This window comes from Mus caroli, chromosome 3 (assembly GCF_900094665.2).
Source record: "Mus caroli chromosome 3, CAROLI_EIJ_v1.1, whole genome shotgun sequence".
In the NCBI taxonomy this organism is placed as follows: Eukaryota; Metazoa; Chordata; class Mammalia; order Rodentia; family Muridae; genus Mus; species Mus caroli.
The window spans coordinates 94,281,653-94,300,344 of NC_034572.1; the positions used below are offsets into that span (position 1 = coordinate 94,281,653).

The 18,692-nt window shown below is 43.2% G+C and overlaps 2 protein-coding genes across 4 annotated transcripts in view; one reads left to right on the forward strand and one right to left on the reverse strand.

Annotated features, from left to right (window-relative positions):
* Window positions 1-8,490, reverse strand: part of Wdr3 (WD repeat domain 3) — a 24,499-nt gene extending 16,009 nt beyond the window's left edge. The window contains exons 1-7 of one of the 2 annotated variants that reach the window (XM_021157135.2): window positions 8,400-8,490; window positions 6,975-7,177; window positions 5,864-6,073; window positions 3,574-3,692; window positions 2,619-2,697; window positions 1,159-1,254; window positions 113-226 (exon numbers count right to left, since the gene is read on the reverse strand). In XM_021157135.2, the coding sequence (XP_021012794.1) occupies window positions 113-226; window positions 1,159-1,254; window positions 2,619-2,697; window positions 3,574-3,692; window positions 5,864-6,073; window positions 6,975-7,145 (789 nt within the window). In that variant the 5' untranslated portion in view covers window positions 7,146-7,177; window positions 8,400-8,490. The remainder of the gene's footprint in view (window positions 1-112; window positions 227-1,158; window positions 1,255-2,618; window positions 2,698-3,573; window positions 3,693-5,863; window positions 6,074-6,974; window positions 7,178-8,399) is intronic. The other variant, XM_029474902.1, reaches the window with a different exon arrangement.
* Window positions 8,491-8,518: 28 nt separating this feature from the next.
* Window positions 8,519-18,692, forward strand: part of Gdap2 (ganglioside induced differentiation associated protein 2) — a 44,752-nt gene continuing 34,578 nt past the window's right edge. Inside the window, exons 1-4 of one of the 2 annotated variants that reach the window (XM_021158459.2) lie at window positions 8,574-8,717; window positions 15,060-15,201; window positions 16,057-16,296; window positions 17,023-17,162. In XM_021158459.2, coding sequence (XP_021014118.1) covers window positions 16,121-16,296; window positions 17,023-17,162 — 316 coding nt within the window. In that variant the 5' untranslated portion in view covers window positions 8,574-8,717; window positions 15,060-15,201; window positions 16,057-16,120. Of the gene's footprint in view, window positions 8,718-15,059; window positions 15,202-16,056; window positions 16,297-17,022; window positions 17,163-18,692 lie in introns of both variants that reach the window. The other variant, XM_021158458.1, reaches the window with a different exon arrangement.

Consider the following 18,692-nt stretch of genomic DNA (forward strand, 5'->3'; position numbering starts at 1 on the left):
CCCCCCCCCCCACACACACACACATACACAGTGATCTCTAGAGATGCCCATCTGAGATTCTGTTCTTCCCTGCCCTATTACTTAGCCCAATGGAAGACACAAAGTGGATTACATCTTCAGATTTTTCATCATCTGCCTCAAGGGTGCTGTCCTCTGATTCAGGTGTGTCCTGTATTTCAGGACACGCTTTGATTTTCTTGGGCTCTGGTTCTTCTGGGTCATCAATCTATTTTATAAAGATGGAAGAATGAAAGGTCAAATGTCTCAGGAGATGACCTTTAACCCCAAAGACCTAGAATTCTCTCCTTTAACCACTTACATCTTGACTAGTCACCTCTGATAAATTTCTTCAATGTCGGGAAAGGTAAGAATTTATTAGAAACTGGCATACATACAACAAAGCATTGTTCATTATACTATCTCACTGACTTTCCATAGAATGAAAACCATATACAAGTAGATAAGAGTGCAAAAACTAATGGCTCAACTCTTCCTTAGCTTCAAAATTTGTAGGATAAAAGATATTCTAGAAAGAAAGACTGCCAATGGCAGAGGCACACTAAGGTATATTACAGTTTCTCCTTAAATGCAGAAAAAGCCATCATAATGGCTACTGGCTCTATGACTATATAATAACTCCAACTAAGCCTAAAGTTACAATCACCCCATACACACATATACACATAAGTTATATGTGTATATGTTTCCTGGGATTTTATCTGCATACAAAAATGCATGTATCCTACATAGATGTTGTCCAAAGAGAAAGGCCTCTAAAATTCACCCACATATGCCCAAAGGGCCAGGAATACAAGGCTAAAGTGCAATAACCTGAACAACACTATTACCAAAAGCTGTAAGCCTAAATCTTCTCCTTCCAGCTCAAATAAACCAGGGCAATGAGTGCTCAAGGAGGCAAGTCTTTGTTTAGAAGTGTTGCAGGTCACCAGTGTAAGAACTCCTATTACAAATCAGAGTCTAAAAGGGGGGGGGGGGGGGGGGGGGGGGTATGGGGGACTTTTGGGATAGCATTGGAAATGTAAATAAAGAAAATACCTAATTAAAAAAAACAAAACAAAAGACAAATCAGATTCTAAGTCAATAAGATGCCGAACTGTGAAAACATGCAATTGGCCATGATCCAAACACAATCATTACCTCCTGCAGATAGGCGATGTCCCAGGCTCTCAGCTCACTGTCTGCAGCCCCAGTGATTAGTCGCTTTTCTTCTGAAACCAGAACCAAGCCCCACACCTAAGAATAAAAAAAGGTTTAATAGAATTACTTTTTAATACTCCAAGTGACACAATGGAGTTTCTCTGACATTTCAAATCTTAGAAAAAGTGTATTAAGGCAATTCTTTCAAAATTGACTAAGAGAACCACTCTTCCTGAGGGGAGGAGAGGTGGCCTGTGGTGATACCGTTCATGAGGTACTAAGATTTTTCTCTACACCCTTACTGCCCTGTTTAGATAAAAGCTACTCATCACAAAACCACAGCACAATCCATGACTCTGGGTCTCATACTTGTTTACGGAAATGTCTGGCAAATAAAATATACCTTATTAATGCCTACTGCATAATTCTCAGCCTTTAGCATCCAAGAATTAAACAGCAGAGACACAGCAATACTGCGGCCAGTCAATTCACTTTCCACTTCATTATTACAAGTCTGTTTTTGAAAGCCTCATCTAAAGGGAGGCAGGAATATTTAAATTATTCACTGAATTTGGCTGAATAGATATTTTCCAGGTATGAAACTATCCTTTTGCTGAATGTAAGTTACTGGGGAAGGCACTGTACACACAACATCATTAAACATCCCTATAGTTATGATGGCTATTCTTGGTAGTCAACTCAACTACATCTGGAATTAACTAAAACTTAAATGATTGGGTACACATGTGAGAAGTACTTTTTTCTTAATTAAATCATTTGAAGTGGAGAGATCAACTTCTACCAGGAATCTTTGCAGTGGATGATGACACCTTTAATACAGATCTTTTGGGGTGAGAAGATGCATGTTAATCTGGCCATACCTTCTGCTGGCAGCCTACATAAAGGACATGAAAGAAGGAAGCTAGCTCTTTCTGTGCCCGCTTGCTCTCCCACTCACTAGCAAATCCATTTCTTCACTGGCATTAGAGCCTACTTCTTCAGGATTCTGCTACTCATGGACGATCAGCTGAGACATTCAGGCTTGTGGACTGAATAACTAATGGATTCTTGAACTTTCCATTGGCAGACAGCCACTTTTAGACTAGCTGGACTACAGCCTGTAAATTATTTTATAATCCCCCTGTCTACATGGATGTCAACATTCACTCTATACAATCCTTTCCTCTAAAGAACTCTTGAGTAATATAACAGTCATAGGTGAGTCTAACTAAAATGATGAACCTGATCAGAGGTTATAAGCCATCCAAGGCTAGTGTGTATTAGACCAAAAAAGCAACAACTGTTTCAATGGCTGGCACTACTTCCTCCCAGCCAACCTCAGTGTCTCTCAAGACAGGGCACAGATCAGCAAGCAGTAAAAAGAGCCCAAGAAGGCTGGAGGTTGAGAAACCATCCTTTGCTTTTTCATTCTTCTCTGGAGCCCATGATGCAATGCATACCTCAGTTCGGTGGCCAACCATTGTTTTGAAGCAGTGCTGGTTATCCAGGTCCCACCACTTTACCATAGTATCTTTCCCACTATAAGAAAAACCAGAAAGAGATTTTTACTAGGAAGAATTGCTAACTAACAGGTATGAGAGTAACTCGTTTGTTGTTTTAGAATACTAATGGTAATGTTGGAAGCTATTCTACCTTACTGTTTATCATAATAAGCCAAGAATCCCAACTCTCCATGTGGCCGCTCAACCAGAAGCTTCATTCTGTACACAACACACAATTTAATCGCCTGCCTTCCTCCCCCAACTTCACCTTAAAGCACTGGCATTCTGACTGCTAACCAGGAGCATCTCAGAGCTCTCAGCTGCAGTCATCCACATCATCAGCTTAGGTTTGCCATACTGAAAACGTGCTCTCTGTGGTCTCTAAAGCCCAACTGCTCATCCAAGTCTGTAAAACCCTGGGCACGTCCTCGGACCTGCATTATTCAGTAGCTTCTCATATGGCCTCTTGTCCCATTGCTGGCTTCTCAGTGTTACCAACACTGAGGTAACTTCCTGAGAACTACAACGGTTTTTCTAATTACTGCCCGACAAACCCTATGATCTTAGTCTCCCTCAGTAAGTGAATGCCTGGGTTATATTAGACTGAACCATATGAAACTGGTAATATTTGATCACTTTTGACATAACAAAAATAAAATTTTCAAATGTATCAACCTAACAGATGTCCATTAGGCCTCTAAAGCACGTTTTTTTTCCTCAAAAGGTATGCTTCAAAACACACAGGTTAGCATTTTGCAAAATGCTGTAACTCAGTGTATAATACTAGCATCTGAGAGGCAGAAAGTAGGAAAGCTGGCAGCTAAAGCACACTGGCTCACAACCATGAGGACAGCGGGAGCAACGTGCAAGGAGGCCGACTCCTCTTCTAACTCAGAAGTCATCAAGTCTTTACCTTGTAACCAGCAGATTCCTTTCTCGGAGAAACAAAGCTTGTGTGACAGCATCCTTGTGTCCCTTTAGACGGTAGAGGCCACTTTCATTGATCACATCCCAAATAATAACATCTGTATCCTTGAGGGACAAAGTAACACACAAGAAAACAAAAATTCTTACCACAAGAGGCTAAATGACAAGAGATGGGGCTCAGTCACCATGAAGGCGCTATACTGCCTGATACAGCTTGGGGTTAGATGGCAGTCCACCCTTCATCCAGGAGTACTGAGCAGAGACTTGGTTTGACATTGCTCTAATTACATATGCATGAGATCTCCAGGCTACTGCTGCATGAGAAAACAGAGCGCTCTAGATATGGTGTACCAGCCACTTGGGAGGAAGCTGGACAGTTCAGTGAGACTCCACATCAAAACCGCAAAACACAACAAAGAGGAAAAGAGCCCATGCTAGGATTCAGCTTGAAACCATCTTTTTATTTAATGCACTTTGGTAGTTAATTTTGCTGTACTCTAGTTTCTAGTATTACTATTTAAATTTCATATTTTACATAAATGAGTCATCTCCAATTTTGTTACTATAAAATACGCAAAGTTGAAAATTCACATGCATATATCTTTGTGCATCTGTCTTACTACAAATAAATAAATAAATAAATGCTACAGTTTGATGTTCTTGGTTACAGGAAGTGGTTATTTTTACAATTTTAGATTCACACTATCATAATAATCCTCAGATTATATCTATCTATAGAACTACCAAAGATCTGTATGAGAAGACCGGCTTCCCAGCTGTGTACTCTGAGTAGTATCACATTTCTAAAACTGCCTGCCAATTCTCTTCCTTCCATGAAGAATGCTTGCTCTTCATATCCAACTTGTTTTCCTGACACTGCTGATATTTTTGTTTCTTTGAGATGGGGTCTGATATAGCCCAAGCTGGCCTTGTTTTCATGATGTAGCTGAGGCTGACCCTGAACTTCCACCTTCAGCCACCATCTCCAAGTATTAGATTTACAAGCACAGGACAAGTTTATGTGGTACTAGGGACCAAACCCGGGAGTTTCTATATGCTAAGCAAGCATTCTACCAACCAATGCTAATTCTTCTCATTATCTGTGTTAAACAGTGACACTTCACCTTGTTTCTTTTTCATCAATGTTATCTTCTACATGTTATTTGTTTTAACATCTTAATTCACAAGTCTAAGAGGTAGATGATAGTTTTTTATTAAATATTTTCTGCTTTTCTTTTTATACTTTTTTAAATGCAAGAAGTTTAATGTCTTAAATTTATGATTCAAATCTAAAAGAAGATCTAAAGTCAATCTTTTCTTCACTGTGGGTTTTGGTTTTTTTGTTTGGTTGGTTGGTTTTTGGTTTTTTGAGACAGGGTTTCTCTGTGTAGCCCTACTCACTCTGTAGACCAGGCTGGCCTCAAACTCAGAAATCCGACTGCCTCTGCCTCCCAAGTGCTGGGATTAAAGGCGTGCGCCACCACTGCCTGGCGTGTTTTTATCTTTTGAGAATTTCATATATTTTTTATATCCTTCCCCTGAACATTCTGAGCCACCCAACTTCATTCTCTTTCTCCTTTTAAAAACAAACCAACAACATAAAGAGCAGCAACAGCAAACCAGAGCCTGATATGTGTTGGCCAACCATCCCAGCATGGGGTCTGCCCAGAGCCTGGCTGATATAGCCAGTGTCACTCCACTGAAGAAAACTGATTTTCCTCTCCCAGGGGCTACAATTGCAAATAGTGCATTTCCTCCTCTGTGCTGGGACACAATGATCTTTTCTTTGCCTTCTTTGAGAGAGGGTCTCACTGTGTATCCCCAGAGACAAAGCTTGGCTGACTGGCCTCTACTTCAGAGCAATGCAGGTGCCCTGAATCTTGAGTGCTGGGATTAAAGGCATGCACCAGCACACCTGGCTTTAACTCATCAACCTTTAAAACAGATTCATTGGCAAACTATGACCATCTTCTTTTCTAACCTTCCTGGTTATATAGTTTGGGGTCCCTCTTCCACAGTGATAGACTCCAGAGTACCTCTGTGTTATTCTTTCACACCACAGACTTTTATCAGAGAACAGAACAGGAAACAAGTAGAACACTCCCTCATGCGCACCCAACTCCCTCATGCGCACCCATCCTCCTCACTCTTTCTCCCAAATGTATACTAGCTTGGACACAGAGAATCCAACCCATCTCGTAGCACAGTTTATGAGAATAATCTGCTTCTATATTAAGTGTGAGAAACAACCCTGGGCACCTGTCTCTGAGGCTCACCTTAGACCCAGAAGCCAGCCTGCCTCCTAGCTGATCGTACTTTAAGCTGGTGACAGCTGCTTTGTGTCCATTGAAGGTTATGTTTCCTTCACCACTGAGGAGGCTGAAGATTCGGATGGCTCCATCCTCATAGCCAACAGCTAGATGCAGCCCATCTGGGGAAGGACACAAGCAAGTGACTTCTTGTTTAATCCCCTGAAGGATAAGGATCTGAAATCATAAAGATCAAAACCAACTCAGAAGCGTGAGGCATGTAACAAGACAGTAGCACGGGAATGATCTCAGTACATACACATATCAACATATAACACATACACATATCAACATATAACACATACGCATATCAACAATTTCCAGTCACAGATACACAAGGATAAAACTCGAGAAGCAAAGACCATGAGCTCTTCAAAAGGCAATCGTGTCCTCTCAAGCTTGGTACTGGTGTGGATGCAAATGATCCAGGAAATGAGCTAAGTTACCAACTTTGTATCCCAGTGATTTCTGATACAGAGCTATACACTCATCCTTGCTTTAACTCAACCTACAGTACTAACAGTTTCATCCCAAGAAGAAGCTCTGGGTAGCAACAGGTTTCTATATATTTATATCTATATGTATTTCATCTCACCTCCTGGGAGTCACACAGTAAAGAGGGATAATTTATCTCTCTGTGCTTAGCAAGAAAGGAATAGCTTCTGTCACAGTCAAAGCAGAGTGAAGCAACCAATGAATCTCATCAGTTATGGTTAAGAGAAGGGCTGCACAACACAGTAGAATGACAGTCCTTTGAAATCCTACTGCTTTACAACTGGCTGTGAGAACAAGCAGAACATAAAAAGTAGAACCGGTCGACAAAAGTAGAAGTTAATAATGGCTAAGAATAATAACCCATGGAAACGAACACACGCATCTAAGAAGCAAACTCCTGCTTGGCTGTGACTTTCAGAACACAACAGAATTTGGTACAAGCCGTCTAGAAAAATAAAAGGGAAGTGATCTCTTGGGAAGCTCACACACAAATGAGTGCAGGCAGGTTGGCCAAGGTTCTCTCACTTCACCCTTCCAAGAGTCGGTGTCATTTAACAGTGTCCATTTCTTATTTCTGACTTACCTTCTCGCCTTTCCTTAAGTCCCAGATAAAAACGTGTTCACAGGCGGGTACTGCCACATAGCGTCCTTTCTCACCACGGAGTGTCACAAAAACAATGTTACCTTTTTGGCTGCCAATCAAGCCAAAGACAGCACTAGCCACATAGCGCAGATACTGTTTAGTAAGCCCCATGTTGGGCTGTCTGATGGCACAGGGAAGGCAATCTGTGTAAATAAACAAAATTCAGTTTTTGCAATACAATGACTCTACACAGCTAACAAACAGGAACCGTTTTTTTTGTTTTTTTTTTTTTTTTACATGATCAAAAGCATGTAACTTGGCACAGGTGGTAAAGTCCCTGCTGTAGTACCTGTACCCACACAAAAGGCCAGGCACAGAAAATGCAGGTCTATGACCCCAGCACTGGGAAGGCAGAGAGAGAGAGAGAGAGAGAGAGAGAGAGAGAGAGAGAGAGAGAGAGAGAGAGAGACAGATCCCTGGGATTCAGAGATACCCTGTGTGTAGACCAGAGGAAGCCCAGAGTGAATGGGTCCCGCTGACATGAAAGTAGCCATGTCAAGGACTTCAATGCCTCAGACCAATAGGAGAGGCATCACAGTCCTTTGGTTCAAGTGGGATGTTTATCACCATAGCCTTCTTCCCTCCCACCACACCACCATGTACTGACTGAAGACTGCTCCCCACAGACTGTCCCTATTGCAATTAGCTATTATCTGTATGCAATCACCTGTCTCCTTGTTCAGTTGTAAGCAATAATCCCCTCTTCATTTTCAACTGTATATAATAAGCTCGAAGAGCTTCTGGGGCTGCTGCAGCTCCTCTATCCAAGAGCCCAGACCAACCGATCTCAGCTTTTATGCATGTGTGTTCATGTGTCTGCCTTTTCTACCCAGTTTTCTCTTTGCTGCACTTTCATCTCCAGCTTGTCTTCAACGAGTTGCTGCACTAGTTTTCTACCTAGCACTTCCACCTCCAGGATTTTCGCTTCAAGTCATAGTAACACTTTTGTTTATCGTTTCCACATGCACTGTAACTACCCGAGGACTTTAAAGCCTGTTTGTAAATGCAGGGGCTCACAGGGAGCCAGTTACTTTAACCTCTCTAACTGCTTATTTCTCAAATAACTTCGTTTGTTTTCCTTCCTGCGACCTGGTCACTCTCAAACTATCCCCCTTACCTAAGTTTCTATTGCACAACATCCCCGAAATACTCCAGGGAAGTCGGGCAGTTCCAGCAGCCTCGCACTCCGGCCCGGGGGGCAGCGCGCGGCCTCTGGGTTCTGCGGTGCAGACGGCGGCGGCAAAGGGCCTCTCCCCGGCCTCCCTAGTCCCCTTAGCGCAGAGTCCCTCCCCGCATCGGCTCACCGTGAACACCACAGTGCGGGGAACCGCGCCCCGCGATCCCTAAAGAGCCAGCAACACTCACCTCACCCTCCACGAGGCTCCAGCAGACAGCGCTGCCAACGAGACCCGCCACTTCCGGTCCGATTGGGAGTTTCTTCCGCCCGGCGTTTCCCTTACCTTCTAGGCGGAAGTGACGGCAGAGCGCTGTGATTGGGTGGCGTGGCGGAGAGGAAGCGGGTACCTTCGCTGTCAGATCGCTGTCGCCAGTCACCCTGGCCTCTGGAGACCCGTTCGCTTCAGCCTCCGCCTCTGGCAAGCAAAGTGTACGGATGTCATCCGCCCGACTTCTGCCACTGATCTGAGCTGCGGGCCGCCGCCCGGATGGGCCCGCCCGAGCGCTGTGAGAGGAGGGCGAAGCTGGGAAGGGAGGGCGGCACAGTCGGGTGCGGCGGCTGGGAGGGATCGGGCTGGCGGGTCCGCCCGGGCTTTGGGCTTCGCACTCCGGATAGGTTGGGTCGCCAAGCTCTTGGGACGCAGGTTCCTGGGATTTGCTGGGACGCGGTGCCACGAGCAGCCCTGCGGGTGGCGGCTCTAGCCGAGTCCAGCCCGTCCTATAAATCGGGTTCCCTGTGGTCAGACGCTGAGCCCAGGATGCTGAGTTGTCCAGAGACCCCGCAGTCCCTGGAGTGACATTGACCTGGCTTTGTGTTTCCGCTTTCAGGTCACTTGAGAGGGAAGTGACCCTGGGCTTACTGGTCCTTAATTGTAGACTGAGACTAAGCCACTCTGTTAACGAGGAAATTAGCTTTTCTTCTCTTGCCCTCTTCTATCCTTGGGCTGGTCTAGAAGTTTTAGAAACGAAGTCTGATGTCTGTGGCTGTCTATATAACTACACGTATAACTATACAAAAGAAGTGATTCCCTGCCATGGTTTACTGAACCTCTGTAGCCAACCTAGAAATTAGACATGTAGACAATTGTAGCTGACAGGTAGATTTGTCTTCCTGTTTAATTTTAGCTACTGTTTACTGGGTATGATTTTCTTAGTGTTTTAAAACATGTCCAGCTCATCCTCTGTGTTTAAGAAAATTGTTTTGAAAGAAGAATCATTTGTAGTGGGTTGGATAAAAGGAAGGCAAGAAATCGTGATGATAGATTTATTCCAGGCGGGGGAGGAACATTTGAATAGATGTGTATGGACCCTACTTCCTGTAGATGCTGCACATTACCTTGTCAGAGGTGGAAAATGTGTACTTTCGTGGGAAAACAGTTTAGAAGATTTCAGGCCTGCCCAACCTTTAGACATTGCCAATTGATGTTGTCATCTTTGGTTGTGGGATCAAAGCCAGGTTTGGCCCAGGACTTTAATATCAGCACTGGAAAGCCAGCCTGGTCTAGATATAGAGTGCTGCATCTAGTATCCCTACCACCACCCCTCCTTAGACAGAGTCTCACAAAGGCCCTGTTCTGGAGCTCTCTGAAGACCATGTTGTCCTTGAGCTCACAGAGATCAACCTGCCTCTGCCTACAGCATACAGGGATTAAAGGTGTGTACTGGCCCGCCAGGCTAAACTAGCACACCTTAATCTTACATATTTTCTTATCCAGTACTTTAAGATACATTTTCTTATCTAGTACTTGAAGAACAACATTATTATTTTAAGTTACAAATTGCACTCTGTATGAAGACTTGCAACTGAAGCATGCTCTGATGTGTTTAATATGTAGGCGACACTGCTAATTCACCAGAAAACATGTGTTTTGTATGTTTTTTGAATGATGATGTTACAGTTTACCTGGGACCATTGATGAAGGTTAGAGGGTTTTATTTTTGTAATTGAATATTTTATTTATTTACATTTCAAATTTTATCTCCTTTCCCAGTTTCCTCCCCAGAAATCCCCTATCCCATCCCCCATCCTCCTGCATCTATGAAGGTGTGCCCCACCCACCCACTTACCCACTCCTACCTCCCTGCCCTTGCATTCCCCTACACTAAGGTATTGAGCCTTCACAGGACCAAGGGCTTCTTCTCCCATTGATGTCCGGCAAGGGACATATATGGCTGAAGCCATGGGTCTCTCCATGTGTACACTAGAGGTCTTTTTTATTATAATGTATTTATTTGCTGATATAGTTGAGCACGGACATGTTTTCATCTGAGCAGCTTCCATTTGCATAAAGTAACTTTTAAATGTAATTGATGTGGCATCAGGATGAATATGGTGGGTGCTTTCACCTTTATATATCCTGGGCGTTTAAATATTGAAATACAGAGCTATAAAGAATAGTAAACCTGTTATTTGCCAAAAGCAACAAACAAGCTGCTTAATTATTAGAGGTCAGATTCATGGTCCAACTCTATGTGTTTCCCAGACTTATCTCACCTGTGTAAACATTTGACAGTCATCTTCTCATCTTAGGGGGTTCTCACTCCCCCCCCCTCTTTTTTTTAAGTGGCACCATTCATTTTGTTTTATTTTGTTGATATAATTCTGGCTGTCCTAGAACTAAAGAGAGCTGGACCTCAAATTCACGGAGCTCAACCTGCCTCAGCCTCCCAGGGCTGGAATTAAAGGCCTGTGCCACCACACCCAACTTGATACCATTCTTTTTTTACCTGTTTGAAAAATCAAGTTTTGAGACAGTGATTCCAAGTGCTCTGCCTGATGCTGCCCGACCTGAAGGAGTAAAAATCTGGTCTCTGTGGGCAATTCAATTTTTCAAATAAATCACAATTTATATGTTTTTAAAAGCTAATGGTGGCAGGATGCAGGGGGAAAGAAGCTACAAAGAACTCTTTGAATCATAAAGAATAGTACCTTCTCTTTGTTTGGGGTGGTCCTTTCTCTTAAACTAACATAGAAAGAAAATATTTGGCCTAATTCATAGATCTGATCTAGTCTGGAAACCAACAACTTTTTGATACAAAACTGTGCCTCAGGAGACTGAGTTTTACTAAACTATAGTGCTTGTTTGCAAGCTTGTTCAAAGTTCAACACTGGTCAATTGATTTCCAGTGGGAAGGGTTTTTTGGTTTCATGTTGCTTAATTTCTGGCTAAGGTTATAAATCACTGTAGTCATGTCTGCCCCCCCACACACACACACACAGTTCCCATCATGCCCACCACCCTGTCTTGTTTTCAGTCTATCCCTAGAATTCTTAATCTAAGTCTGGAAATCCTTTCAGATATATGCATTATCTCTTACAGGCTATATCTCTTACCACACATTCTGTGGAGTGAGACAGTGTTTAGGTTTCTGCCACCTTTGGGTTTGCTGCTCCGCTTTTGCACAAGCATGGCCATGAGTTTATGTTGGGAGCAGGCAGGAGTTAAATCTCTTTTTAATGAGAAAACTCAGTTTCTCTTTGGAGGTGCAGATGGAGCTGCCAAGGAATTCAACCTTGATTAACTTTCAGGAAGCTTTCCAGAAAAGGCCTTACCTTTCGCCCCACAGTCAGCTTTGGGCATTAGTTACTGTTCATTTAGCACTCACACTGACGTCTTCAGTAGCTGGAAAGAGGCAACGAGCTGTACTGACTGGAGATGATTGGGTGTATAGGAGACCTACTGAAGTGCATACACATCAAGGACAGTAATGGGACATCAAGGAGAAAGTGATCAACTTAGGTTTCTGTTGACCTTGAAATCAGAGCTGTAATCGTCGTTGAGGTGGGGGAAAGTTGCAAGAGGATACAGCTCTGCAACAAACACTCAAAGTGAGGTAGAGCCTAGAGTAGCGTTACACTCATATGGGAGGACTGAGCTCGGCTCCTGAGCTCCCAGGTAAGAAGTGAGATGCTTTGGCGTGCACCTGTGACCTCAGCTTTGGAAGGAGGACACAAGAGATGGAATCTTTGAGGGTTTTGGCGGAATTGCCGAGCTCCAGGTTCAGTGAGAGACTGTCTGAATAAGTTGAACAAGCAATTAAGAAAGAAACCTGCTGTTGACTTTAACCTCCATTCACATGCTTACAAACACCCATGCAGGCAGGTACCATACCCTCCATTCACATGCTTACACACACCCAAGCAGGCAGATACCACACCCTCTCACACAAAGTGACATGGTGAGCCAGGCCCAAGGCACTAACTAGCCTGATGTTCCAGCTGCTTGGGAGGCTGAGGCAGGAGAATCTGGTTTCAAGGCCTACGTGAGTTTGAGTGAACAAGGTAAGGTGGGGCAATTTAGGGCTGGAGATATAGCACAAGATAGTGTTTGCTCAGCATGCCTGAGGCCCAGGTTCAACCCCAGTACAAAACAAACAAACAGCAAAACAACAACAACAAACTGGGGAGATGTTTCTATGGTCTGAAGAAAAGAAATGAGGGAGGAAAGATTTTCCAAAAATGGGAGGACAGAGATGTTCAGGAAGAATTGATGTTATTCTTGTGACGGGCAGCTTAGCAAAGTGCTTGAATTAAGACCTTTTGGCTGGCTTAAGCATGCAGAATATACCCCAAGATAACTCAGAAGTTGGAAAAATGTATTCTGTAAAGATGGATTTGGAACTAGAGAGAAGTTAGTGGTTTGAGCAGTAGTATTGATGGAGGGTCCAGCTAACGTAGGAACATGCCCACTCATTTTGGCACAAAATGGCTGCTTGTGTGATTTCCTTCCCCTAGTGACACAGGAGCAGATGTTGGGTTATTTAGGGATTAACCAGACATGACAAGGGAAGTCATGACATCAAGATCTGTAGGACTGTAACTTAGTTGAGCACTCAGCATTCAGCTTGCATGGTGATTTGACAGCGAGTGTGGAGCCTTTGTTGCACATGCAAATAGAACTTCATCTCAACTGTGGTCACACTGGCCCTGAGGAAATCTCAAAAGCATTGTGCCTTGCTTTGTGGCAGGTGCTCTGCTGTGTAGTTTTGGCACAGATTATTGCATTCATCTTCATGATAAGCCTGTGAGTTAATTACCTCTGCTTTAGCTATAAATACTAGCTTTGCCTCAAGGATCACAGCTTGAAGATGTTGACTCAGGGATCCGTACTTGGACCTGGACACAGAGTCTCATGACTTGCATTATGCCACATTCCACTTTTTCATTGTGTGTAGACCTAGTCACCTGACTAGGTTCAAAGTTTTGTACACAATGTGGTTTTACTTCTGTCACAGAGAAAAGAAGAACTACAGCAAGGTGGAGATTCTTTTTTTCTTGACCATTTAACTTTTTGTTGATTTTTCGCATGTTCCAGAGGCAGGTGTTCGAGTCAGGAATAGAATTTAGCTTAAAGAAGCAATTATTCATTTATTTACTGCCATCAGGTGATATGGTGAGCCAGGCCCAGGGCACTAGCCCGATGTTCCAGGCCTAAATGAGTTAGAGTGAGCAGAGTAAGGCCAGGCAACTTAGTTCAGTTTTGCCTGGAGCAAATCTGAGTATTTTTACACATGTGGCTGTGTTTGCCTCCAGGTTCAAAGGGACTGAACTAACTACAACATCTAGAAAACTAATCTTAAAGCAGTATTATTTAGTATAAGCATAAAGCACTAATACAAATTATTTTAGCATACTCTATAAGATCTTTTTTTAACTGCTAGCCGAATGACCATACTTCGCATCTGACAATAGGTGTAGAAGAATTTGCATATTCTGATAGACCTGTGCTTCCAGTTAGTATCTAGTCTCTCTCCAAGAAACATGGATAAATTAGTTTGGGAAGGGCAAGTTTGTTCTCCCTGAGTATGACAACAAACATTAGTCTCAGGTCAAAAAGCTTTTTAAAAATTAGCTCCCAGATTGACTTTCTATCCTTCATCTGCCTGCTCACTTCCTAAACCCACGAGGTCTTGATCCTTTGATAGCATTCCGCTCTGGCTGATCTTTCTGGCTGAAGCATCCATGAATGCGCCCTTCCTTCTGATGGCCTTCCACTGCTGTCTTTGCTGAGCTTCCTTCCTGGCTTAGCCGCCTCCTCACCTACACTCTTGTCTTAGTGTGCATTTTGCTGTAGGACTCAGCCCTAGGATCTCTTTCTCACTGTTTGCACTTGTCCCGCAGACAGTCTTGTCTAGTTCCCATAGGTTTCAACACTGCACTTGCTGAGACTTCTAGATCTATGCTGAACCTCTGCTCTGAGCTCTAACCTCAAGCATCCATTTGTTAGTTTGACAGTAAACTCATGGCTATGTAATAAACATTTTGAACTCAGCACATTCAAAAGGACAGACATATGGAATGGGAACATCCCTTGCTTTTCCTTCACCCTGCAGCTTACTCCAATACCTCTTCTCTATAAGCAGCATCACTAGCCAACTCAGCTGCTCAAGGAAGTAATCTCACTTGTGTGGATCCTCTGTATTCCTATGACAAATTCTTTGGTTCTATCTGTCAGTTATAGTCCCAGATGTGACGTTTCTCGTGGCCACCTATCTCTCCTGGGGTCCTCTTGTATCTTCTACTGCAACTCTTGCCCTTCTCGCTTGCCCTAACTAGAGTCTTCGTTTCAAGCAGTGCATTTGGCTTCCTCACATTTAGAGGAGGAGCTGAGGATTTTAGCATGGTTTTGCAGCTGCATCATCTGGCCTCGCTCGGCACCAACCTTATGATCTAAATCATTACCTAGATGGCTGCCTGGCTCCCCCTGGACTGCAGCTCACCTTCCATGTCCCTTGGTCTTTGCCCTGGCTGCTTCCCTCCTCTCTTGCTTTCCCGGCTTGTTCCTCACATGTCACTTGTTCCCTGGAACGCACTCATTACACTGTTATCATCACCTTTCTTCTCTGCAGATACACGAGCTCCCGAAGGTAGACGTGCCCTGCTACCAGAGTCCCCAGGACCTAGAATAGTACCTAACACACACTCAGTGCTTACAAATGTTAAGGGGATAAATGAGGCTGCAGTTTACTGAAACGTCTGTGGGAGTCAGGGGTAAGTTGAGTATCCCTTGCTCTGGTGGAATTGTCCGTAGCCTAGGTCCAGCTCTAGAAACTCACACCCTCCTCGTCCAGCGTTTGTACAACCAGCTGTCTACCACATGCAGTCTCATATACCATATCCTGTGTATTGTCACATCCTGTTCATGGTTCCTCTGCATGTTGCCTCTTTTTTAAAAAGGCTTTACTTTACTTATAATGTATTTATAATTACATATATAAGTGCATGTCAGAGTTATAAGTGGTTGCGAGCCTCCCACCGTGAGTGGTAAGAACCAGATCGGATCCTCTGCAAGCGCAGTATTACTCATAACTTCTGGGCCACTTCTCTACCCCCATAGGCTGCCTCTTAAACTCAAGCCTCATCGTCTTTGATTGTTAGTTGAAACCTTTATTATCTCTTACTATTTAAGTGTAGTGACCCCTGTCTCAGTTAGTCTAACATATCCACATTATTATCAAATGGAATTATTTAAGTTATACATGTTATTTTTCATTTTGTACCTCATAGCATAGTGTCTAGTATTTTATTTATTTCTTTTTGCAGTAGTGGAGGCTGAAAGGGTTGAGTGAGTGGGCCTTTCTGAAGATGGAACTGTTGTGATTTGTGATGATTCTGATCACAGAAAGATGCAGTTCCTTTAAAGGAATTTATGCTTGCATAATTTTGGAGGTGTTTTTGGTATCTTGGTTGTAATAGGTCATTACAATGAGGACTGTGGACACACAGTGTACTCTTGGCTCACTCTGTCCCACAGCAGAGTCTGGTGTGTTGGTGTGGTAGAATTAAAGTGCTTGTGCTCAGTGCTTGTGCTTTCCTTTGAAAATGATCCCTTTTTTCTCTTTTAAGCTAAAATCTCCAGGGATTGTTGAATTGCCAAAGAGTTTGGTTCACAAGCTGAAGTTCCCATTCCATGGATCCCTTGGGTGCACCTTCCCAGTTTGTGGATGTGGACACCCTGCTAAGTTGGGGTGACTCATATGAAGATGAAGTAAACTGCTCTGACAGCACCGCTGAGGCATTCCAGGAAGACGCCAGCAGATCACCTTTTCTTTATAGTCGGGACATTAATGGAAAAGTGGTTCTTTGGTAACTTTATCATTATACTTTACTGCGCATGAATTCTCATACTTTTCCTCTAAAGTTCTTTTTTATTGAACTAAAACATTATTGAAATATTGCTGTTATGATACAATCTTATTGAGATATAATTAGCATGCAGTAAGCTGTTCAGATTTAAAATGCATAGTTTAAATGTTGCTGTTCTCTTGGTGTGTGCATCCATGAAGCCCTCTCCACAGTTAGGACAGTGACATTCCCTTCATCTTCAGAACCAATCTTGTTGGTTTGCCTGTTTTGGACATTTCATATATATGAAACCCCTACAGGAAAATAATGTTGAGACTTTCGGACTAATGTTTTCATGAGGTACACCGTAGTACTTTTCTTTTTATGACTTAATGTGTGTACACTAAGAACACACTTATCAGCTCCTGGTTGGTGGGCAGTCAGGTTGTTTATATTCTTTTGACTGTTATGACTGATACTAATTCCAAACTGTAATAATCAACCACCCTCAACTGTGTAAGCCTTCTGTTATGATTAAATACGGTAAGGTGCAAATGTGCGCCATGAACGGGTCTGCAAGTTCTGCAGTTACTGTAAAACCTTAGATGGCAGATTGATTTTTTTTTTCCATTTCTACTTTTCTGCTATTGTGAAGCCGATATTGCAGAGATGGAAGGTTTTGGAGAAACTAGGTCAGTTATCTCCCTCATCTGTCTCACAGTTGTTGTTTATCTGTTGGTCCATCAGGAAAGGAGACGTGGCATTACTGAACTGTACAGCCATTGTGAATACCAGCAATGAAAGCCTCACAGATAAGAACCCTGTGTCAGAGAGCATCTTCATGCTTGCGGGGCCAGATTTGAAGGAGGACCTTCAGAAACTCAAAGGTGAGTGAATGCTCTTAGGCCTGGTGCTGCTTAGGGAACACTTGGATGGTGTCTTCCACTGAAGAAGTGTATTGGGTGTTCATGAAGAAAACTATGTAAAGCTGATTTTTCTGTTGGTGAAACTTTTGTAACCCCCACAGTGTATAAAATCCCCTAAGATTTTACTAGTCGTCCAACTTACCAGTCATGTGCTGGATTTTAAAATGATAGTATGCTAGTGTATCAACTTGAGTTATCTCAGGGGAGGGAACCTGAATTTAAAAAGTGCCTTCATGACTAAACCACCAACCAAAGGGTACACATGGAGGGACCCATGTCTCCAGCTACATATATAGCAGAGGATGGCCTTGTGGGACATCATTAAGAGGAGAGGCCCTTGGTCTTGTGAAGGCTGTATGCCCCAGTGTAGGGGAATGTCAGGATAATGGGCAGGTTAGTAAGCAGGGGGAGGGGGAGTAGGATAAGGGGGGAGGTTTGAAGGGGAAATGAGGAATGTAAGTAAAGAAAACATATAATAAAAAGAAAATATCCAAATTTTTAAAAAAAAGTGCTTCATAAGACCAGCCTGTAGACAAGCCTATATGGCATTTTCTTAACTAGTGATTGATGTAGGAGGCCACAGCCCATTGTGGGTGTGGTGCCCCTAGGCTGGTGGTCCTAAGCACTATAAGAAAGCAGGTTGAGGAAACTGGTAAGCAAGGAACAAGGCTGTAAGCAAAGGCCACTGGGATATGGAGGAGGACTGAGGGGGGCTGAAAAGCCTTTAATCAATTATAATAGATGCCATAATAAATATGTAGAAATTAGAAAGGAGCTTTAAGAAAATACTGAAAAGTTCAGATAGTGCTCTTAACCTCTGAGTCATCTCTCCAGCCTAGGTGGAAGTGGGGGGAGGTTAAGTTCCTGCTACTGGTGTGATAGTTTGACAAGTTAGCTCTTGCACGTCCTGCTTGCATGGCCAGTGCTGACCTAAAGCAAGTCATCAGTGGCTGCTGAAGGTCTGAACAGGTGACAATGTCACCTTGTCACATTTTTGTTAATTAGTAAATGACTACGAGTTATGACTTACCAAATTTATGATAGAAAGCTACATACACATATCAAATGAACTGACTAGAAATATAAGCAAAAAATAGACAAAAAAATGATAAAGATTAAAGTTATAGCCTTGCATGAAATTTAGAATGATACACAGGGTCAGGCCAGGGGATCCAGTTTGATAATCTTTCTTGCACATATGAAGTACTTACCATCGGGAGAATAACATATCTTCCATTCCATTTTTTTTTTATTAAAAAAAAAAACCTGAGGGTTAGCATGTTCTTCATATCCTTTCCACAGAGTGTGCTAGGAGAGCCTAGTTTACTGTGGCCGCATTTCTCTCTGTTTCCACTCCCTCCCTCCTATTCTTCAGAAAATCCGTTTCCAGCCGGGCATGGTGGCGCACGCCTTTAATCCCAGCACTCGGGAGGCAGAGGCAGGCGGATTTCTGAGTTCGAGGCCAGCCTGGTCTACAAAGTGAGTTCCAGG